This window comes from Delphinus delphis, chromosome 4 (genome assembly GCF_949987515.2).
Source record: "Delphinus delphis chromosome 4, mDelDel1.2, whole genome shotgun sequence".
Classification (NCBI taxonomy): domain Eukaryota; kingdom Metazoa; phylum Chordata; class Mammalia; order Artiodactyla; family Delphinidae; genus Delphinus; species Delphinus delphis.
In genome coordinates, this window is record NC_082686.1 from 14,769,606 (window position 1) to 14,794,030 (window position 24,425).

The window sequence follows — 24,425 nt, forward strand, 5'->3', positions numbered from 1 at the left end:
GGTTTGGCCCAACGCCTCCCAAAAGGAGGCACTCAAATATGCATTGAATGAGCCAATGAATGAATGAATGACAGGAAAGTTTGTCTCTTTTCTGAAGCAAGTCATATCATATCATATCATATCATCAGACACTTTCCGGACTTAGAAATGTTCCTCGGCCAAATAAATGAAATTTACTCATTTACAACTTCCAGTCAACGTTCTTATTTGTCTTATTTCTTCTCACTTGCCTAATACTCTGACTACATTCTTTTAACACAGAGCTCTTCAAATTTCTGAAGATAACCTGCATATGCTCCTAATTTTTCTTGGTTTCATCAATCTATGCATGAGATGCATTCTTAAATCCAAATCAACCCTTCTTCTTATCTGTGAATATGTTCTGTTTTATCAACTATCATACAGAAGTATCCAGAACTAGGCAGAGTATTTGAAGTATGAACTGACTAGCTGCCAACAGTGAGGCTATAAGCTCTCTTGGAGGATGGATGGTGCATGTTTCCCACTATAGGGTCTTCGGTAAAAAAAAAATATATATATATATATATATATATATATATATATATATATGGCATCTGGCACCACATATAAGGGTCAATGAATAAATGCATCTGAAGTTATATTACATTTCTTTTTGTAATTCTTTCCTATTATAGGTCTATATACCTGTGGACATGTTTTTCAGATGAATTAACTCAGTTTAGGTCAGTTCTCCAAAATCCATACTCAGAGGGGAAAAAACAAAACAAAACAAAACAAAAACAAAAACTCTATGAGTGTTAACGCAGACCTAGCAAACATTTATACAGAACATTCCTCCACAAGGCTCAGAGGAAATTAAGCCAAAATGATCAAATGATGATGATTTCCCCAGGGAAGTGTCCTTGTCCTTCTACGGAGAAATAGTCTCCAAACCTACAGTGCTAAAATAGCCTCTCTTCCAGCGTTCAAACGTGACAGTCAAAAGAAATCAAGAAAAGGAGCGGCGCTGGAAGCTGCCTCTTTCCCAGTTCTGCACGTGTAAATGGAAGCAATTTACAAGAGATTATCTTGGGTCTGAATAGGAAAGAAGGCACTTTAATCTTAGAGGGCTGAAAGTATCTCATTTTTCTCCTCTTCCTCCTCCTTTTCTTCATCTTTGCCAGAGTTGAAATAAGAGCTCCTCTATTCTCTGAATACTGGCGTCCGAGATGGCGATTTTCCATCAAGTGATGGGAAGAGTCGTAGTTGGCCATCTCTACGACCCCCCCTAACAGGCGCACGGGGACATTACCAAGGAAGCTCCTCTGCCACTCACAGCCCACAACAGAGGCTGCCTTTGCTCTGACCAGCAGGTTAAATTTTCTGTCTTCAGGATGCAATACTCAATAGACTTTCCAGCATCACAGCGCAAAGTTGAGGGAGACGGAGAATGTGCGTGCGTGTGTGCGTGTATGAGTGTCTGGATCAGTGTATTGGAGCGGGCAGTAAATAAAGGCTGGGGCCAGCGAGGGGAAGAGGAAAGCAAGAATTGAGAGGCAAAAGCGTGGCTCGGATCCTAGTGAACCTGCTGGAGCTCCTCCGGCTTTTGCTCAGAGCCCCTGCACCAACTCACCCAGTACCCCCTCTCCTTCCTCCTTCGCCTTCTCTCCCCCTTTCCCCTCCTTGTCTCGTTGCACCCTCCACCTACCCTCCCCCGCCCCCTCCACTTTCTCATCTGACCAGAGGACGAATGAGTGAGGCGTTCCAGCAAATTGGGGCAGCAACTTTCCTCAGCTGGTCTCCCGGCTCCGGGAGCAGTTGCGCCCTGCTTCCCCGCGGTCTGCGGCCCATGGAGGAGGAGGGGGAGCCGCAGCCGTGATGGGCTAGCGGCAGAAACGAGAAGCCAGCCCCGAGCGAGCCCAACGTCGCCAGCCAGCTCCGCGTTCCCACGCCGGTTCCCTCAATCTCTTTCCGGGGGGCTGGCGCGGGCGGAGGGGGGTAGGGTGAGGCGCGCAGGGTGCAAACGGGGAGCATCCCAGGGAGGATGAGGCGGGGACCCGACCTGAGCGGGCTGCCTCTCGAGGGCGTGCGACAGCGGCTGGGTCTGGGCAGGAATTAAGAAGCTGGGAAGATGGAGCGCCGCACACTCCTCGCGCAGCCCGGGCTCTGGACCAGGGACACCAGCTGGGCGCTTCTCTATTTCCTCTGCTACGTCCTCCCCCAGACGGCTCCTCAAGTACTCAGGATCGGTGAGTGAAACCCGGGGAACGCTCCAGGCTGCCGAGAGGCTCGGGGGATGTGCTTTCTCACCGCGGCCAGCGCGGGCTCCGCGGATCCCGGGCGAGGCAGTGCGCGTAGGCGCGGGGGCAGGAGCTGGGGAGAGTGGAAGTCAGCTCACCCGGGAGGCTCCAGGAGAGAAGTCTCGTCACAGCTTCTCTCCTGGCGAGTGCCGGGCTTCCCCGCGAGGTACGGTTGGCGGGTTTTTTAATCTGGGCTCCAGACACGCGGGCAAGAGAACAAGGGTTCGAGACTCTCCTGCACAGGTATCCTGCTCTGGGAGTGGGGTCGCGTGTGGCTACAGCCAGTCGGTTTGGGAGCGGAGATGCGCTCTCCCCTTCACCTCGGTGGGCGTCGCGCTGTCCAGATCCGCCGCCCGGGTCCCCGGCAACCGGGTCTCTGGGTACTCGCGGGCATGCCCAGATCTCAGGAGTAGAATTTGGGGACCACGAGGGACGCGAGGACTTCCCTGAGCCTGCTAGCCCCGATCCTCCAAGTGTTTATCCTTAAGTTGGGTTCTTCCACAAGGAGTCTCCAAAGTCTGGAGGATTCCATTAGAGTTGGGCAGAGTCGGGATCTTACTTCTGACGGAGGGTTCCAGGAGTAGGGAGGACCGTCAAGTCAGTGCCGTAAGCCGGCACCTAAGTTTTCCACTTGCTCCCCGATCTGTCCCGCCAGCCTGCCACTGAGCATGATCCAGACCCGTCAAGGTAACTCCCTGGAAGACTCTGGACTTCCGTCTCGAGGGGGGCGGTGATGGGAATAAAAAGAGACTGGAAAACTAAATGTAGGAATCCCGGGGCAGCCTAAAGCGGGTGAAAGGCAAGCTCAGTAACAAGGGAGAGGGTGGGAATTTTGCTAGTCTGTGGATTCAGATACCTAAATGCACCCACCACCAGGGTTTGGTCTCTGGAGGCACCGAGCGATTTCTGAGCAGCATTTTGGGTTGAAAAGCTCTTTGACTACTTTAGTGTTCTCCCTTGCAAACTAAACCCAATTTCTATTCCTTTAGTCTCAGTTTGTCCTTTTCCCCCAACCCACTGTGCTTCTTAAAGACCCAGTGAGCGAGGAGAGCCACAGGTGAAGTCTTGACACCACACCACACGGGGCTCCCAGCTTCGCCAGTTTCTCACGTTAGTCACCAAGACTGAAGTCCTCACGTCTGAGGGCTTCTAACTCATAACATTTCCAGGAACTGACAGAAAGTGCACTCTTTACTGACTCCTCTAAGTGGCTGAAATTTCTCAGTAACTTTGTTAGTTCCGACCTGCGATTGAAGAACCTCTTTCCAAAGATTCAGAACGTAGTTTCTGTCACTGAATATGCCGATTTAAAAAAAGAAAAAACATAGAAGTTTACTACGCTGAAGTGCATTTTCTCTAGGCACGTGGGATCTGAGTTTCAAGGAAAGAAAGGTTCTCAAATACTTTTACTGCAGACATCTTTTTCTAGACTAATGATAATGTACATTTTGGTGGTTAATTTAGACTGTTCATTTAAAAGGTCCCAAAGTATTCCTTTTACAAAAAAAATACCACTCATAATTAAAATATCCTTCACCTTAGATATGTTCTAACCTTAAAATCCTTTTTTTCTTTCTTTTTTTCTTTTTTTTTGGATGCGATCAACCCTACACACTCTGGTAACAAAATTCCTGTGGACAATATGAAGTAAACAATCAGTGTGTTACAGTTTACAATGTTCATTAACTTAATTGATGCTTTGCATATATTTTATTTATTATTTTAACCTCTTTATAGGAGTATAACTGCTTTACAATGGTGTGTTACTTTCTGCTTTATAACAAAGTGAATCAGCTATGTGTATACATTTATCCCCATATCCCCTCCCTCTTACATCTCCCTCCCACCCTGCCTATCCCACCCCTCTAGGTGGTCACAAAGAACTGTGCTATGTGGCTGCTTCCCACTAGCTATCTATTATACATTTGGTAGTGTATATATGTCCATCCTACTCTCTCACTTCGTCCCAGCTTACCCTTCCCTCTCTCTGTGTCCTCAAGTTCATTCTCTAGGTCTGACTCTTTATTCCTGTCCTTCTCCTAGGTTTTTCAGAACCATTTTTCTTTCTTTCCTTTTTTTTTTTTTTTTTTTTTTTTTTTTTAGATACCATATATATGTGTTAGCTTACAGTATTTGTTTTTCTCTTTCTGACTGACTTCACTCTGTATGACAGACTCTAGGTCGATCCAACTCACTACAAATGACCCAGTTTTGTTCCTTTTTATGGCTGAGTAATATTCCATAGTATATATGTGCCACATCATCTTTATCCATGCATCTGTTGATGGACACTTAGGTTGCTTCCATGTCCTGGCTATTATAAATAGAGCTGCAATGAACATTGTGGTGAAATTTTTGAATTATGGTTTTCTCAGGGTATATGCCCAGTAGTGGGATTTCTGGGTCATATGGTAGTTCTATTGTTTAGATTTTTAAGGAACCTCCATACTGTTCTCCATAGTGGCTGTACCAATTTAAATTCCCACCAACAGGGCAAGAGGGTTCCCTTTTCTCTACACACTTTCCAGCATTTATTGTGTGTAGATTTTTTGATGACGGCCATTTTGACTGGTGTGGAGGGATACCTCATTGTAGTTTTGATTTGCATTTCTCTAATGATTAGTGATGTTGAGCATCCTTTCATGTGCTTCTTTGCCATCTCTATATCTTCTTTCGAGAAATGTCTATTTAGGTCTTCTGCCCATTTTTGGATTGCATTGTTTGTTTTTTGATATTGAGCTGCATGAGCTGCTTGTAAATTTTGGAGATTAATCATTTGTCTGTTGCTTCATTTGCAAAATTTTCTCCCATTCTGATGCATACCTTTTTGTCTTTTTTATGATTTCCTTTGCGGTGTAAAAGCTTTTAATTTTCATTAGGTCCCATTTGTTTATTTTTGTTTTTATTTCCATTTCTCTAAGAGGTGGGTCAAAAAGGATATTGCTGTGATTCATGTCATAGAGTGCTCTGTCTATGTTTTCCTCTAAGAGATTTCTAGTGTCTGGCCTTACATTTATGTCTTTAATCCATTTTGAGTTTATTTTTGTGTATGGTGTTAGGGAGTGTCCTAATTTCATTCTTTTACATGTAGCTATCCAGTTTTCCCAGCACAACTTATTGAAGAAGCTGTCTTTTCTCCATTGTATATTCTTGCCTCCTTTATCAAAATAAGTTGACCATATATGCATGGGTTTATCTCTGGGCTTTCTATCCTGTTCCCTTGATCTATATTTCTGTTTTTGTGCCAGTACCATACTGTCTTGATTACTGTAGCTTTGTAATATAGTCTGAAGTCCAGGAGACTTATTCCTCCAGCTCTGTATTTCTTTCTCAAGATTCCTTTTGTTATTTGGGGTATTTTCCATTTCCATACAAATTGTAAAATTTTTGGTTCTAGTTCTGTGAAAAATGCCATTGGTGGTTTGTTATCGATTGCAATGAATCTGTAGATTGCTTTGGGTAGTAGAGTCATTTTCACAATGTTGAGTCTTCAAATCCAAGAACATGGTACATCTCTCCATCTGTTTGTATCCTCTTTAATTTCTTTCATCAATGTCTTATAGTTTTCTGCATACAGGTTTTTTGTCTCCTTAGGTAGGGTTATTCCTAGGTATTTTATTATTTTTGTTGCAATGGCAAATGGGAGTGTTTCCTTAATTTCTCTTTCAGATTTTTCATCATTAGTGTATAGGAATGCAAGAGATTTCTGTGCATTAATTTTGTAGCCTGCTACTTTACCAAATTCTTGATTAGCTCTAGTAGTTTTCTAGTAGCATCTTTAGGATTCTCTAAGTATAGTATCATGTCAGCTGCAAAGAGTGACAGCTTTACTTCTTCCTTTCCTATTTGGATTCCTTTTACCTCTTTCTCTTCTCTGACTGCTGTAGCTAAAACTTCCAATACTAGGTTGAATAATAGTGGTGAGAGTGGACAACCTTGTCTTTTTCCTGATCTTAGAGGAAATGGTTTCAGTTTTTCACCATTGAGAATGATGTTTGCTGTGGGTTTACCATATATGGCCTTTATCATGTTGAGGTAAGTTCCCTCTATGCCTACTTTCTGGAGGGCTTTTATCCTAAATGGGTGTTGAATTTTGTCTAAAGCTTTTTCTGCATCTCTTGAGATGATCATATGTTTTTTCTCCTTCAGTTTGTTAATATGGTTTATCACATTGATTTGGGTATATTCAAGATTCCTTGCATTCCTGGGAAAAATGATATTTGATCATGGTGTATGATCCTTTTAATGTGCTGTTGGATTCTCTTTGCTAGTATTTTGTTGAGGATTTTTGCATCTATATTCATCAGTGATATTGACCTGTAATTTTCTTTCTTTGTGACATCTTTGTCTGGTTTTGATATCAGAGTGATGGTGGCCTCATAGAATGAGTTTGGGAGTGTTTCTACCTCTGCTATATTTTGGAAGAGTTTGAGAAGGATAGGTGTTACCTCTTCTCTAAATTTTTGAAGGAATTCACCTGTGAAGCCATCTGGTCCCGGGCTTTTGTTTGTCTAAAGATTTTTAATCACAGTCTCAATTTCAGTGCTTGTGATTGGTCTGTTTATATTTTCTATTTCTTCCTGGTTCAGTCTCGGAAGGTTGTGCTTTTCTAAGAATTTGTCCATTTCTTCCAGGTTGTCCATTTTATTGGCATATAGTTGCCTGTAGTAATCTCTCATGATCCTTTGTATTTCTGCAGTGTCAGTTGTTACCTCTCCTTTTTCATTTCTAATTCTGTTGATTTGAATCTTCCTACTTTTTTTCTTGATGTGTCTGTCTAGTGGTTTATCAATTTTGTTTTTCTTCTCAAAGAACCAGCTTTTAGTTTAATTGATCTTTGCTCATTTTCCTTCATTTCTTCTTTATCTATTTCTGATCTGATATTTATGATTACTTTCCTTCTGCTAACTTTGGGGTTTTTTGTTCTTCTTTCTCTAATTGCTTTAGGTGTAAGGTTAGGTTATTTATTTCAGATGTTTCTTGTTTCTTAAGGTAGGACTGTATTGCTATAAAATTCCTTCATTGAACTGCTTGTGCTGCATCCCATAAGTTTTGGGTCATCGTGTTTTCATTGTCCTTTGTTTCTAGGTATTTTTTTGATTTCCTCTTTGATTTCTTCAGTGATCTCTTTGTTATTAAGTAGTGTATTGTTTAGCCTCCATGTGTTTTTATTTTTTACAGATTTTTTTCTGTAATTGCTATCTAGTCTCATAGCATGTGGTTGGAAAAGATACTTGATACAATTTCAATTTTCTTACATGTACCAAGGCTTGATTTGTGACCCAAGATATGACCTATCCTGGGGAATATTCCATGAGCACTTGAAAAGAATGTGTATTCTGTTGTTTTCAGATGGAATGTCTTATAAAAATCAATTAAATCCATCTTGTTTAACGTATCATTTAAAGCTTGTGTTTCCTTATTTATTTTCATTTTGGATGATCTGTCCATTGGTGAAAGTGGGGTGTTAAAGTCCCGTACTATGATTATGTTAATGTTGATTTGCCCTTTTATGGCTGTTAGCATTTGCCTTAAGTATTAAGGTGCTCCTATGTTGGGTACATAAATATTTACAGTTGTTATATTTTCTTCCCGGATTGATCCCTTGATCATTATGTAGTGTCCTTCTTCTTGTCTTGTAATAGTCTTCATTTTAAAGTCTATTTTGTCTGATATGAGAATTGCTACTCCAGCTTTCTTCTGATTTCCATTTGTAATGAATATCTTTTTCCATCCCCTCACTTTCAGTCTGTATGTGTCCCTAGGAAGTGGGTCTCTTGTAGACAGCATATATATGGGTCTGTTTTTGTATCCATTTAACCAGTCTATGTCTTTTGGTTAGAGAATTTAATACATTTATATTTAAGGTACTTATCAATATGTAGGTTCCTATTACCATTTTCTTCTTTGATTTGGGTTTGTTATTGTAAGTCTTTTCCATCTCTTGTGTTTCCTGCCTAGAGAAGTCCCTTCAGCATTTGTTGTAAAGCTGGTTTTGTGGTGCTAAATTCTCTTACCTTTTGCTTGTCTGTAAAGGTTTTAATTTCTCTGTTAAATCTGAATGAGATCCTTGCTGGGTAGAGTAATCTTGACTGTAGGTTTTTCCCTCTCATCACTTTAAATATGTCCTGCCACTCCAGTCTGGCTTGTAGAGTTTCTGCTGAACGATCAGCTGCTAACCTTATGGATATTCCCTTGTATATCATTTGTTGTTTTTCCCTTGCTGCTTTTAATATTTTTTCTTTGTATTTAATTTTTGATAGTTTGATTAATATGTGTCTTGGCATGTTTCTCCCTGGATTTATCTTGTATGGGACTCTCTGTGCTTCCTGTGCTTGATTGACTGTTTCTTTTCTCATGTTAGGGAAGTTTTCACCTATAATCTCTTCAAATATTTTCTCAGTCCCTTTCTTTTTCTCTTCCTCTTTTGGGACCCCTATATTCGAATGTTGGTGTGTTTAGTGTTGTCCCAGATGTCTCTGAGACCGTCCTCCATTCTTTTCATTCTTTTTTCTTTATTCTGCTCTGTGGTCATTATTTCCACTATTTTATCTTCCAGGTTACTTATCCGTTCATCTCCCTCAATTATTCTGCTTTTGATTTCTTCTAGAGAATTTTTAATTTCATTTATTGTGTTGTTCATCTTTGTTTATTTGCTCTTTCGTTCTTCTAAGTCCTTGTTAAACGTTTCTTGTATTTTCTCCATTCTATTTCCAAGATTTTGGATCATCTTTACTATCATTACTCTGAATTCTTTTTCAGGTAGACTGCCTATTTCCTCTTCATTTGTTTGATCTGGTGGGTTTTTACCTTGTTCCTTCATCTGCTGTGTGTTTCTCTGTCTTCTCATTTTGCTTAACTTACTGTGTTTGGTGTCTCCTCCTCATAGGCTACAGGTTCCCAGTTACTGCTATTTTTGGTGTCTGCCTCTAGTGGGTAAGGTTGATTCAGTGGGTTGTGTAGGCTTCCTGGTGGAGGGGACTGGTACCTGTGTTTTGGTAGATGAGGCTGGATCTTGTCTTTCTGGTGGGCAGGAATGCATCTGGTGGTGTGTTTGGGGGTGTCTGTGACCTTATTGTGATTTTAGATAGCCTCTCTGCTAACATGTGGGGTTGTGTTCCTGTCTTGCTAGTTGTTTGGCATAGGGTGTCCAGCACTGTAGCTTGCTGGTCGTTGAGTGGAGCTGGGTCTTAGCATTGATATGGAGATCTCTGGGAGAGCTTTTGCTATTTGATGTTATGTGGAGCTGGGAGGTCTCTGGTGAACCAATGTCCTGAACTCGGCTCCCCCACCTCAGAGGCACAGATCTGACACCAGCCGGGCACCAAGACCTGTCAGCCACATGGCTCAGAAGAAAAGGGAGGGGAAAAAAAAGAAAGGAAGAAAAAATAATGAAATAAAATGAAGCTATTAAAATAAAAAAGTTATTAAAAATAAAAAAAAAAAATAAAGTCCTTAGAGAAAGAAAGAAAAGAGCAAACAAGCCAAAAAACAAATCCACCAATGACAACAAGTGCTAAAAACTATACTAAAAAACAAAACAAAACAAAAAAAAAACAGACAGACAGAACCCAAAGACAAATGGTAAAAGCAAATACAGACAAAAACACCCAACGAAGCATACACATACACACTCACAAAAAGAGAAAAAGGGAAAAAAAAAAAAATATATATATATATAAAGGAAGAAAGCAACCAAATCAGTAAACAAATCTACCAATGATAATAAACTCTAAATACTAAACTAAGATAAACATAAAACCAGAAACATATTAGATGCAGAAAGCAAACCCCAAGTCTACATTTGCTCCCAAAGTCCACTGCCTCCACTTTGGGGTGATTTGTTGTCTATTCAGGTATTCCACAGATGCATGATACATCAAATTGATTGTGGAGATTTAATCCGCTGCTCCTGAGGCTGCTGAGAGAAATTTCCCTTTCTCTTCTTTGTTCACACAGCTCCTGGGGTTCAGCTTTGGACGTGGCCCTGCCTCTGCGTGTAGGTCGCCTGAGGGCATCTGTTCTTTGCTCAGACAGGACAGGGTTAAAGTAGCAGCTGATTAGGGGACTCTGGTTCACTCAGGCCTAGGGGAGGGAGGGGTATGGATGCGGGGCGAGCCTGCAGCGGCAGAGGCCAGAGTGATGTTGCACCAGCCTGTGACGCACCATACGTTCTCCTGGGGAAGTTGTTCCTGGATCCCGGGACCCTGCACAGGCTCCCGGGAGGGGCGGTGTGGATAGTGACCTGTGCTCGTACACAAGCTTCTTGGTGGTGGCAGCACCAGCCTTAGCGTCTCATGCCCGTCTCTGGGGTCCGTGCTGATAGCCGCGGCTCACGCCCGTCTCTGGACCTCGTTTAGGCGGTGCTCTGAATCCTCTCTCCTCGCGCACCAGGAAACAATGGTCTCTTACCTCTTTGGCAGTTGCAGACCTTTTCCTGTACTCCCTACTGGCTAGCCCTGGCACACTAGCTCCTTCAGGCTGTGTTCACGCCACCAACCCCAGTCCTCTCCCTGGGCTCCGACTGAAGCCCGAGCCTCAGCTCCCAGCTGCTCGCCCCCGCGGGTGAGCAGACAAGCCTCTCGGGCTGGTGAGTGCTGGTCGGCACCGGTCCTCTGTGTGGGAATCTTTCCGCTTTGCCCTCTGCACCCCTGTTGCTGCACTCTCCTCCGTGGCTCCAAAGCTTCCCCCCTCCACCACCTGCAGTCTCCACCCGCGAAGGGCCTTCCTAGTGTGTGGAAACCTCACAGCTCCCTCCCACTGGTGCAGGTCCCATCCCTATTCTTTTGTCTCTGTTTTTCCTTTTTTCTTTTGCCCTACCCAGGTACGTGGGGAATTTCTTTCCTTTTGGGAAGTCTGAGGTCTTCTGCCAGCGTTCAGTAGGTGTTCTGTAGGAGTTGTTCCACAAGTAGATGTATTTCTGATGTATTTGTGGGGAGGAAGGTGATCTCCACATCTAACTCCTCCACCATCTTGGAGTCCTCTCTATATTTTATATATTAAAAAAAGACAAATCTATACATACTCGAACAAGGTATGTCAGCCAACAGCCCTCCTTTTTGTACAATAAACTTTAGATAGAATTTTCCTCCCCTACATTACCCAAATCTAAAGGAGTTCCAGGAAAGGGTGAGAAATTATGTTTTAAGACATATCTATGCACAGATCTGAGTACATATCTGAGCTCCATGCAATGGAGCTCATCCATTTAAAAGTAGTTTTCAAAGTGAAAACAACCCAGCATGATTCACTGACCTTAAAATATATGCTACACTATAATGAGATTTCCTTTTTCTAAATGGGAGCCAAACTGCATAAAGTAAAATTGCAAGGCCTGGTGCAGTTTATGTGCAGTACAAACATCTTACTCCTTCTGGCTCTTAGTGACCTGTGCTTGGCATGAACACCACCCTGTATATACCTAAGGACTATGCTTACTTTTATTTTATTTTATTTTTTAAACATTTATTGGAGTATAATTGCTTTACAATGGTGTGTTAGTTTCTGCTGTATAACAAAGTGAATCAGTTATACATATACATATGTTCCCATATCTCTTCCCTCTTGCATCTCCCTCCCAACCTCCCTATCCCACCCCTCTAGGTGGTCACAAAGCACCGAGCTGATCTCCCTGTGCTATGTGGCTGCTTCCCACTAGCTATCTATTTTACCTTAGGTAGTATATATATGTCCATGCCACTCTCTCATTTTGCCTCAGCTTACCCTTCCCCCTCCCCATGTCCTCATGTCCGTTCTCTTTCAGCACCATGGAAACCAGCTTTAGTTCAGAGGAAACATGCCTCTCTACAGTGAGTTTCTTATGTCAGTCAAGTCTAATATTGAATACGAAATATCAAAGGAGTTGGGGACTGAGCAAGTGTGTGTGTGTGTGTGTGTGTGTGTGTGTGTGTGTGTGTGTGTGTCTGTGTGTGTGTGTGTTGAGGGAAGGAAAGAGAATAATTGAAATCCTTTATTTTTCATCTCTTTCTCTTTCTAACAAACCATTAACCAACCAACCAACAAAAAGGGGCTCTTGATTACTAATGTGCATTAATATTACAAGTGTTCCAGTAACTTAAAATAACCCAAGGTAAAGTACAACATAAATCTCTGGCACTTTGCACAGTGCTTACATAGAGAAGGCACTTGAATCTTGAATGAATTAATTACAGGTCTACTTCTCTTGCAAAAGTGGCTGCTTAAACTTCAGCCATTGAGAAAAAAGTGAATCTCTTGCAAAAATGTCTGCTTAAACTTCAACCATTGAGAAAAAAGTGAATGAAAGGTATAAAATTTAAGGTAAAATTAATTCATCCTAAGCATTAGAGAGGTATTTGAACATATGCATGGTTCTCTCACATATTGTGGATGTCTGTTGAAAAGCTTAGAATCTTACACCACAGCTTATAGTCATGAAGGGAGTTCTATAGGATAGAGGGGCCCTAAGCATTATTACTAACTACACTCCAAAGGTTTCCCAGCAGCCAGCATGGAAGAGAAATATGGCTGGCTTCTGGAAAATATCTACAAGATGCTGGGGTTATTCCTGTCTTTCTGTCTCATAGCCTAATATTTGTCAACAACAAATTAATCACACACTCTCTCACACACACACACACACACACACGCACACACACACACACACACTCTCTTCAGTCACAGACCTCTCTCTCACACGGCCAGACCCACCTAGCTAGGTCTAGGTGACCTGAGTAGATGGCAGTGTATCACCATTAGTGGATTAAAAAAAAAAAAAAAAAGAAACAATTCCATATGCATATGCAATTTCTGTGACAGATGCATCATATTTCTAATAATAATAGTAACAGAAAGATACATTTATATAGTATATTTTTATGCATCATTTTAGCATACACAATCACTGAGATGGTGGTTAAAGCATAGAATTTAAGAGTTAAGTGGTGGGTAGCCAGGCTTTCTGACACATGATTTGTTGTCAGAAAGCACAGGCTTGAGTCCCACCTCCAAGACTTACTAGATATGTGTCTCAGGGAGACATTCAATCTCACCAGGCTTTTGTTTTGCATCTGAAAAATCAAATTAAAGCAATTGCAACATCACAATGTCATTGGTAAGAGTACAGAAAATACATTATGCAAGGGATTTAAGCAGTCTATGCATTCACGAGCTGCATTATAATTGTTTTGTTGTTCTGTTTTTACTTTTTAAAATTATTATCATTGAAATTTTCTTCCTCAACAGGGACTTAATAGTTAATGTGGTATATTTTATGACCCTTAATATTTCTGAGCCCAGATCTCTTCATCTGTGAATTAGCAGTAATGATATCTGCCTTCCCTATTTCACAGGGGAGGATCAAATAAACTAATTTTTGTTATTTGCAAACAAACCACTAAATAAATACAATGTATTACTATTATGTAAGTAAATATAGTGTGCAAAGAGAAATACTGTGGAAATTTATATGAATAGCATGGAAGTTTAAATGGCAATATAACTGCTCAAATGTTTTTATCTCCTTAAGAGAGATCCGGATGTATTTTATTTCAATCATCAAGTTGGCTGTAGCATCATTTTTTAAATATTTAATCCTAATCACCTCCAAAGTTCCAAGTAACATTTACTACATATTTGTTCATATTTTTGCTTAAGTGTACAAAAGCTCACAGCTTTATTCTTTAATCATTGAATTCTTTTGTCATTTTAATGTTCATTCTTCATTCAACAGACAAATATTTATTAAGTGCTTACTCCCCTACCGTGAACCAGACACATGCAGGACATGGCACAGTGAACAAAATGGGCAAACACATCTGCCCCCTTGATTCTTGTATTCCAGGGGTTTACAATCTATGTTACCACTGAAATTTTTCACTAGGCCTTCAATGCAGATACTTTTTATATTTTAATTTCAAATATTATTTGAAGAGAGTTTTCTGTTCATCTTGGAGCGTTTTCCATTCATCTTCTGCCCTCAGTTGATTCTATCAATGGCATGCCAACATGGAATAAGTTCAAGCCTTCAAATGCACAGAGGACAGACAGAGTGGGTTCATGCTGTCAAACCTAGAGCAGGTTTGCCTCTGTTTAGGAAGATCTGTTTGGCATGAGGTCGATTTCACCCTGAGACAGCACGTTGGTCTCAACATTAACTTGAAAACTCCACTGACACTGGGAGAAAAATCTGGGAGAGAAGCTATCTGATAGATGATGAAAAGAGAGTCTCTGGCTAATGTGAACATATTTCTGCAATGAGCAGATCTTTTGCCTTATTATTTTATATGCATAATTCACCTTTCTCTTTAGTATTGATTTTACACGTCTAATATTTACATTGTGTAGACCTGACCTGTAGCACTTTTCTTATATGGTTTCTAATCTACAGTTTTCATTGAGAAGACCATGACTTGGTGGCTTTGCCTAAATTCAAGTGCTAGTTAGTAGAAATGCTGGGACTTGCAGCTAGACATTCTGATCTCAAGTTTCAAGCTCCTTGCATTAAATTATGCTGTATTGTGTATGGACTTGTGTATGTAGTTATGTAACTGTTTAAACTAAGCTGAAGTCAAATATCAGAGAAATGAACTGTTGCTCTTAGTTATTCAGAGGTAACTACATAAAGCAAAGTTAATGTGATTTATAATTTGAGTATATTTTAGACAATTAGCAAAGAGGAAAGTTGGTATTATCTTTGGACTCTCCAGAATTTCTCTTTAAGAAGGGGTTAAGGAAGATCTAATCTAATCTAGTTGGAGGGGAAACTTTGTTACCTAATACCTAACCAACACACTGTTTGTAATTAGATTGTACACTTAATTCAAATGGTTTTGAAAGAATATTGATAGAGATAGTAGTGGTGGTGAGTTTCTATAGCCTCTTAATCCTCTTTTGTTAACAGACAATTATCCATGTAATATATAAAATATTATCTATGTCCTAAAATTTTCCAGAAGTCATTTCAGTTCAGAGAAAGAATAATTGAGAACTCCAGGTAGAAAGGGATTCACATCTTTTTTTTTAAGAAGTTTTTTTTTTTTTTTAATTTATTCTGGTTGGGTTGGGTCTTCATTGCTGGGAGACGGCTTTCTCTAGTTGTGGCGAGCAGGGGCTACTCTTCCTTGCAGTGTGCAGGCTTCTCATTGCAGTGGCTTCTCTTGTTGTAGAGCATGGGCTCTAGGCACACGGGCTTCAGTAGTTGTGGAACGCAGGCTCAGTAGTTGTGGTGCATGGGCTTAGTTGCTCCGCGGCAAGTGGGATCATCCAGGACCAGGGCTGGAACCCGTGTGCCCTGCATTGACAGGCAGATTCTTAACCACTCTGCCACCAGGGAAGTCCAGATTCACATGTTTAACTTCCTTTTTCTAATTGACTGGCCTCGAGAAAATTACTAAGTGTGTGTGTTGTTGTTGTTAGGTATAGAAGGAGAAATAATAATAACAAACTCATGGGTTTATTGCAAAGAAGAAATGTGATATCATATGCAAAATGCATGGTCTGTGTTAGGGTTAATGAAGTTACTTCCCAATCTTTTTTTGGTTAATGAACAGGGTAGGAGTTTTGTGCTAAAAAATAATTTATTTGTCTGGTCAAGTAAGTGTGGGAAAATGCTCTCCCTTAGAGACTCATGAGGCAGGTTTGTATATTAAAAGCTCTTTGTAATTCTGAACAAAGAAATCTGTTTTGTTGTTGTTTAATCTGGTATATCCTACATTTTAATTATCAGAGGACCCTTACTTAAATCACAGCTATTAAGGTCCCACTGAACTCATGCTGCCCAGAACATATTTAAGGAAACACTGGACAATAAAACCATTGAAATGTCAATATATACACCAAAACTTACATGACCACACATCCTACTGCTTCTTCAGTCTCACCCAAATTCTGCCCATTCCCTAATTCAGAACTTTTTCACAAAGCTTTGAGTAGATTTAAAATGTTTAGTTACCTATTGTTCTCTATTATAAAGAAAATATTCTTAAAACCACATTACCTATTCTGAAGGAATATCATTTTTATTAGCTTAAAATGTGATATGGGCCCATTTTCTTGTTTTTGTTTTTACTAGACTTACTCTTTAACATTGTTTTAAATGGAAAAATATTATATTAGATAGATAATATATTTTCCAAGAATATAATTTGTAGTAAGTTAAAGTTCTATTTCTAGTTAAAGTTCAAACTACTTATCTTTAAAATGTGTATCTGATTTTTTCAATTATAGATTTTCAAAGAGAAATGGAAACATTTAAATTAAAAGGAATGTACACCAGCTACATGAACTAAATAAATTTCTCATCTTGCTTTTCTACTGAGATCAAGTTGTGATATTCAATTGGAAAAACCTAAACTCTTATTACATCAGCACTCCAATATTAGTAATTGTAAGTCAATTGGAAAAAATGGTTTATCGTGGAGCAGAAAAAAAAAAAGTAAAGAGGTAAAAATATTCTATTTTTTATTCATGCCACTTGTAAACTACTAAAAAATAAAAACCTTTCCTATATGACTTGGGCAATATTTTACTCTCTTTTTGTTCTTATTCAAAATTTAGAGGTTTTTAAAACATATAATGTTGTGTAATGTTATGTTAACACATTTATTAAATACAAGGTAAGATTAGTTACAAAGTGGATTTAAGAAACAATGGCATTGACTAAATTAAGAGTAAACTCCTAGTAACCAAAAATCAATCTCACAGAAATACCATACAACAGTACAAACACTTTCTTTTAACTCTTTAAATCCTTTTGATATGTTATTAGGTGCATTAGTTGACTAAATACTTTTGAAAGACTGGCCTATTTTACAGCTTTTGATGAATTACTAGTTTACTGCTATCCTGACTGGGGGAAGCAAAACACAAAATAAAATAAAATACAAAAGTCTATCAACCCTAAAATTTCAACTGAATAACGTTTCAAAAGGGCCTCTCCAATGCATGTGTTATACTAGAACTTGTTTTTATTTAATAGAAATCCAATGATTAGTTGTCACTATTATCATCAGTTATCAATTTGGAGACTGGAATTTCACTACCACTTACTATTTTTCTTAAAACATGCAAAAAGGAATGTATTAAAATGCATTATTTGTTACACTGAGCAAGTCCAAGATTATAGACTACATTAGGGTAAAACATGTATTTGATTGATTAAGACTCAACCTGTAAATGGGTTGGTACTCATATACTATATTTTCTAGCTCTGTCAGCTGAGAAGACCTAAAAACAATGACACCCCAGTAGCAGTGAACACAACTAGCACCCAGGCATCCTTGTAGGAATGGACAATTGGGGGGCTAAAGAAAAAATATACACGATGATTCTAGAGCATCTTGTAATGCCAGAAAACTAAGTGGTCCAAAAAATCTCATTGATGGGAGTATGTTAAAGGCACACAGGCACCAAGTACTGGCTCCCAGTGGCCAAAGCTGAAATGATTTGAGCAATAAAATTTTTAAAAGTTGTACTGGATTATAACCAAAATATAAAATAAATACTCATGAGTTCATACTGATATAAATAAATGATTAAATAAATAAATGGAGGAGGAGAGACATATCTCCCAAACAGAAGAGCCAAGTGATGAAGATCAGCATCACCTCGGATAAATCATATTGATAGTATTTACCTTTGATGTGATGGGATGCAAATGGCACTTTTCTTACCTCGTTTTCATCTCTCAAATCCAGATCCCCACTGTCTAATCATGAGAAAAACATCAGATCAATATCAATAGAAAGGCATTCTACAAAATACGTGGCCAATACTTACTAACATGTCAAGGTCATAAAAAACAAAGTCTGAGAAACTGTCACCACCAAGAAGAGTCTAAGCAGATATGATAACTAAATGTAATGTGATGTTCTGAATGGGATCCTGAAAGAGAAAAAGAACATTATGTAAAAACTAGGAACATTTGAATAAAGATGGATACTACCTAATAATAGTGTATCAACACTGTCTCATTAATGTTAAATTCACCAAACTCATATAAAGGTGTGAATAACAGGAGAAACTGGATGTGGAGTATATGAGAACTCTCTACACTACCTTCTCAAATTGAATGTAAATCTAAAACTGTTCTAAAAAATAAATACATAGGGCTTCCCTGGTGGCACAGTGGTTGAGAGTCCACCTGCCGATGCAGAGGACACGGGTTCGTGCCCCGGTACAGGAAGATCCCACATGCCGCGGAGCGGCTGGGCCCGTGAGCCATGGCCACTGAGCCTGCGCATCCGGAGTCTGTGCTCCGCAATGGAAGAGGCCACAACAGTGAGAGGCCCGCGTACCGCAAAAAAAAAATTAAAAATAATAAATAAATAAATACATAAAGTCTATTTAAAATAAAACAACCCTCAACCCATATCAAGATCTCTTCTGGGGACTTCCCTGGTGGTGCGGTGGTTGGGAATCCGCCTGCCAATTCGAGGAGCACGGGTTTGGGCCCTGGTCCGGGAGGGTCCCACATGCCGCAGAGCGACTGAGCCCGTGCGCCACAGCTGCTGAGCCTGAGCTCTGGAGCCCGTGAGCCACAACTGCTGAAGCCCGTGCGCCTAGAGCCCGTGCTCCACAACAAAAGAGGCCACAACAGTGAAGAACCTGCGCACCGCAACGAGGAACAGCCCCCGCTTGCTGAGGCCGGAGGAAGCTCGCGCGCAGCAGCGAAGACCCAATGCAGCAATAAATAAATTAATTAATTAATTAAAAAAAAGATCTCTTCTGCTGTTACAGTTCCTACCTACTCTGTATTACATAAAAGTCTATAACTAATTGCATCAAGGAAAATAGAAAAAACTATTCCATAAAATATGCTACATAAATAGTTTTCTAGAGTATCATTAAAATAAAGACAATAGCATATAATGTCAGAAAAAATCATTAAAAATAAACTTTATATAAAAATTGCTATCGATAAAATGCAATGGTTGTATGTCTGCTTTAGAATTCTGCAATGAGTTTGTAGAAAATCAGACATTAACTGTTTCTATCCATTAGTATCTAGGTTTTCAACTATTATATGCTTTTTGTACTTACTTAAACATAATTTAACTTTAAATATTGATTCAAGCATTGTAATATACTCTGCTAGAGGCAGTAAGTGCTGATGTCTTTGAACGAATACTCACAGTAAACTATTTGCACGATTCCTTTTCTTAGCAAAATTGTCTAAATATGCCTTTAAAAAATCAATATTTAATTCCCAGAGCCAATAAAGTACTATATAATTCAAATTGGGGAAAGGATGGTAATAATCAAGTGTTTTTCTCTTTTCATTGTGAAGACTCAGTTACAACTTTTGAGGGTTTTCTTTTCTTTTTTTAAAATTTAAATTTCCAAAGTGTTGGATTGCATACTTTGGCAAAACATAAACAGAAGTTGAATTCTGATGACCTGTCTATGTTTATATTGTATAAGTTGTTATCATACTTCATCTCCTAAAAATGGATAGTTAGATAGAGCCATCTTTCCAGTCTAAAGGCAATATTTATTTGCCTAAGGCTGTTTCTGTACATGCCCACTGAACTGGCAAAAGCCTTTATAAATGATTGTGGATCATCTAAATGATCAACAGGAGGGAATGGTTAAGAAAATAATAGTTTAAACTCAAGAAAGATCTATTAAATATAAACCTTATGATGAAATGTATGTATTAAAATGAAAAATGTTTAGAAAGTAATATATGGTTTTACATACCTTGAATTGGGAATGTATACAATTCATCCTTGCTTGTAGATAAGAACTAAAAGAATTAATGTGGAAAGAGGAAGCCCATTTGTTTTGTTAATATGGTGGAATTACAGGTGAATTTTTCTTTCATTTAGATTCCTATTACTCTTCTTTGCCCAATTTAAAAATGATTGGTTAAAGTCGCCATTCTGTACTTTCTAGATTATTCTAGCAGTCATTTGCATGCAGTTTGGCAGAGTGAGAAGTACACTGAAATAATACTTCCAGCTCTGGTGATTCTTAGCTTGGCCATGTCACATAACCTTTTAGTAAATCCATTTCCTTGTTTGTCTGAGGCAGCTGGTGGTGAACAGGTATGTGGGTGCAACAGCTAACCCCTTCCTGGTCCTCAATTCCCTCTGCAGTGTTGGTTCTGCTTTATTGTCATTGGTTTGAACTAAGAAACTACATGAAGATGTGCAACACCATTATACTTTGTATTTATAGCCTCAGCATAATGTGTGTGGAAATGGAACTTTGTTCGCTTCCCTGAAATTAAACTTGACTAGGCACATATTCCCCTATTTCCACCAGGACCATATCAAGGTCCTCACTTTTGATTTAAAATGTAAATGTTTAGAAATTTCCATTCTTCCTTCTCGCTACAGAGATCAAAGACCCCTGTCTTTCAGGGAGAGACCTTTGCTGTCATTCCTCCAAGACATCCACTGTGGTGCAGCTCTCCTGTCTGACCCTGGGTATTGACTCTGTGTCATCTGCTGCCCATGACCCTGACGGGAGGGCCCACCTTGGTTCACTTTCACCCTTTGAAACCCAGCACAATCTCTGTCTGGTTTCTCAAGTGGGCTGTTTACCCAGTACCTCATCAAGGAGGAATCCATGATTCACACAGCAGCAATCAGCATCAGGTTACCTTCAAGCCCCGATTATTATCTCAGGCCCTTTCTGTTCAAGCACATGATGTCTCCATCTCCATTTTCCCTCATGCGCCTTGAGCAGCAGTGTGCAGATTGTACTCCCAGAGTACACAACTGTACATTGGTGCAGGACATCTCCAAATCCTAGGGGGTTTACTGACTTTCTATCTCACCTCCAGGTTTCCAAACTGCAAGGAGGGGAAACAGAGCTGGATTCTTACAGTGTCACACATTTATCTGAACTCTGAGGTTCAGGCTTTAAGCACTATGGTGGTATTTAAAGCAAAGCTTTTTAAATTAAGACAACAGAAGCAACAATAAAAACAAACTTCATTCCATTTTCTGAATTTCGCAACAGAAAGTCTAGATTTTTAAGATCTCTCTCTCTCTCTAATTATTGGATGGTACACATTATATCATAATTATGTAATCCTTATATATCATATGTATTACATACACATATTATTATATATATTATTACACACATTACTATATGTAATATTACTTATATAAGATACATATATTCATAGATAAATGCCTACATATATATATATATATATATATATATATATATATATAAATTCCAATTTATGTTTCTCTCTGTGCCTTATTTATTGTACCTGGAGAAAAATCACATATCAAACTATTATTGTATTTCACAATAACGAGGAAATGATAATGGGTATAAACAATCCGTCTGTGACTGGTGATGATAGGAGGCAGACAGAAAGGTAGAGAGGAGGGCATAGGAATCACGTAGACCATGACAAATGTTCTCAGGCTACAAGTGCTTTTAAAACATCTGTCCAGTGACCTATGAGAATATCCCTGTGGTCAGATTGAACAGCAAGGTTCACATGACATCACCTAGGGCCCAAGTAACATGACAGGGTTGATAATATTTTTGCTAGATCTGTGGATCATTTATCAGAAAATAGTATTAAACTACAAAATAAATATCTTAAGGAATAATAGTGGTCAACTAGAAAAATACCCCAAAACTTTATAAATAACTGTTTATAACTAGTTTAATACATGCAGCATACTCTTCCAGGACTTCTATATAGCCAAAAGGTAAAGAGAGAAGTCAGACCCAGAAGTTCCTTTGAACAAGCTATAGAAAGCATATAAATATAAAAATATTTTTCATGTGACATACATACAAATAAAAATATCATATAAATTTTATATATATATATGTATATAAATTTAAAATAATAGTACTTAAGACCAGGCGGGGACTTCAAAGATCTTAACCTCCAACTTAATAGATGAGAACACTGAGACCCCAAAATGAAACCAATGTAGATACTAGGTAGCTGAGCCACAATTCTTAAACTGCATCTCAATGTTATTTTCTTGCAACTTTGTTTTCTCCCACAACTCGTTCAACATTTATTAAAAATCTACATTTGAATGAATAAGGTATTGTAATTAACCAGTAAAATACATAAAAGTTCCAAAATAGAGAAATCACAGAACTATCAGTGTGGTTTCTTTAAATCCGGATGCTCTGTAAAGAAGTTATGTTTTGAGGTGTGTCTCAAAGGAGAGGGTTGACCTAAGAAATGGAGGTGAAGTACAGTCCAGGTAGTGATAACTACTGAAAGATTAAAATCCAGAGAAATTCTGACATGTAGGAAAAATATCAATAGAGAAATCTTAACAAAAATGTGTTAAACTGTATATACAGTTTTTATTTTTCAACTTTGTGTGACCTGGGCATTTCTGGTCATCTTGTCTTACAATCACTTGAGTTACAGAACTGTCTTCATATCCGTTAAGACTCTTACAAAAAAACTAAAAAGAACAACTACAAATGAGTGGGCTCTAGCATAAAAATTTAGAATAATTAGTATGTACTAACATTACTTTTTATTACCTTAGTTTAATTCAAGTGAGTATTAGCCGCCAGTTAGGTTAAATGCGCGGGCATACAAGGGAAGACTGTTAAAGGTAATATCTATTGCTCACTTTTTGAGAATGTCATCAAAAATCAGAAAGGCAGGCTAAAGTGTGGAGCTTTGAGATTCATCTTCCCACCTCTATATCAGATATAGGAAAGTGAAGTGGAATGAGTAATTAATGTGATGCTTATAAAAAACAAAATCAGTAAACAATTCCTGGAGAGAATACTAAAATGAATTTGTCTTACTATTCCTGAAGTCTAGACTGCCTTTTGTTTCATTTGAAGTAATCTTTCAAATTGACTTCTGGCTTCCAAGAGTAACATTTGACCCTTTCTTTTCCCTCCAGAGGATGAAGTTTTAATTTACGTTTTTCCACACTCCCCATCGTTTGCTTATTCATTTATTCATTCTTATATTTATAGCTTGTCTTATAAAATTATTTCAAAGGCTTACAGAAATACATATATTATAACCTGATACAAATACAAACATGATGGAGATAAAGGTGAAATAAGATAAAGCAGGGACAGAGTCCTTGAGAAGATGCCAAAAGTGGACTGGAACATTTTATCTGAGCTTTCTTGCAGCAGAAGTAAGAAAGGAAACAGGGCAAATCACAAAGCTCAGAGAGTGTAGTAGCTTAGACAAATTATAGGGTTTTACATTAAAAAACATGAAAGAGATGTATCCTATGATCTCAATGAAGGGAAATGATGTGATGTTGTAGATACCATTCTTATGATGAAATATTGCGTTCCATTCATTTGTTTCTTATAAAGTGCTCAATATAACTCTATGACCAGAAACCAAATAATAATAAAAACAATTCTGCAAAACATCTTGGAATGGAAATTTCAAGTAGTTTGGTTTGATCAAAAACTAAAATTTATAATATCTAGGGGAATGGATGGACAGTGTATCACTTCACGATTATTCATCATTATTGATCCTTGAATCTGAGGTTTATTGGAAGGTGAGCAACAGAAAGTTAAATGGGTAAGAGATTGTGATGAAGTACGTATTTCTGGTGAAAGGCGAATCATAAACATCAGAAGGTTTATTTAAATATTTATTAAACCACTTTTTTAAAATTAAGAGAATGCTCAGTAAAATATAAGATTCAAGATCAACATACAAAAATTAGGAGGTTCCTATACACCAGTAATACCTAACCATAATATGTAATGGAAAAAGTGATTTATACATATAGCAGCAGAAGTCATAAAATGCATAAGGATAAACCTAATAAACACTAGGTTTATATGAAGAAAACCACACAACAAATTTTCTTTGTAAGACATAGAAACTTTTTGAAGAAACAGATTTTATTTCAACCAAAGCATTATTCAATATTATGTATTTAGTTTCCAAATATAGGTGATTTTTAAAGTTATCCATTTGCAATCACTATTATTTTGTTATCGTTGCATTATGGTTGAAGGAACACAGTCTTTTGATATTGATCCTTAATCATCTAATATATTTTTTGGGGGTAAATATTCCATTTGTATTCAGAAACATTGTATTCAAAACATTATTTGTTGTGTATACATATCTCATTGATTAAGCTTATTAATTTTATTTAGATCTTCCATAAAAAAAATCAGGAGGTAAAGATGAAGCCCTTCTATGAAATTAAGAAATCTAAAAAGATACATCTTTGA

General features: G+C 38.5%; 1 protein-coding gene across 8 annotated transcripts in view; it reads left to right on the forward strand.

Moving 5' to 3' along the window:
• The first annotated feature begins 2,092 nt into the window (after positions 1-2,092).
• GRIK1 (glutamate ionotropic receptor kainate type subunit 1) overlaps positions 2,093-24,425 on the forward strand; it is a 423,802-nt gene continuing 401,469 nt past the window's right edge. For all 8 annotated transcript variants that reach the window (XM_060010398.1, XM_060010401.1, XM_060010399.1 and 5 more), the window contains exon 1: positions 2,093-2,210. In XM_060010398.1, the coding sequence (XP_059866381.1) occupies positions 2,093-2,210 (118 nt within the window). The remainder of the gene's footprint in view (positions 2,211-24,425) is intronic.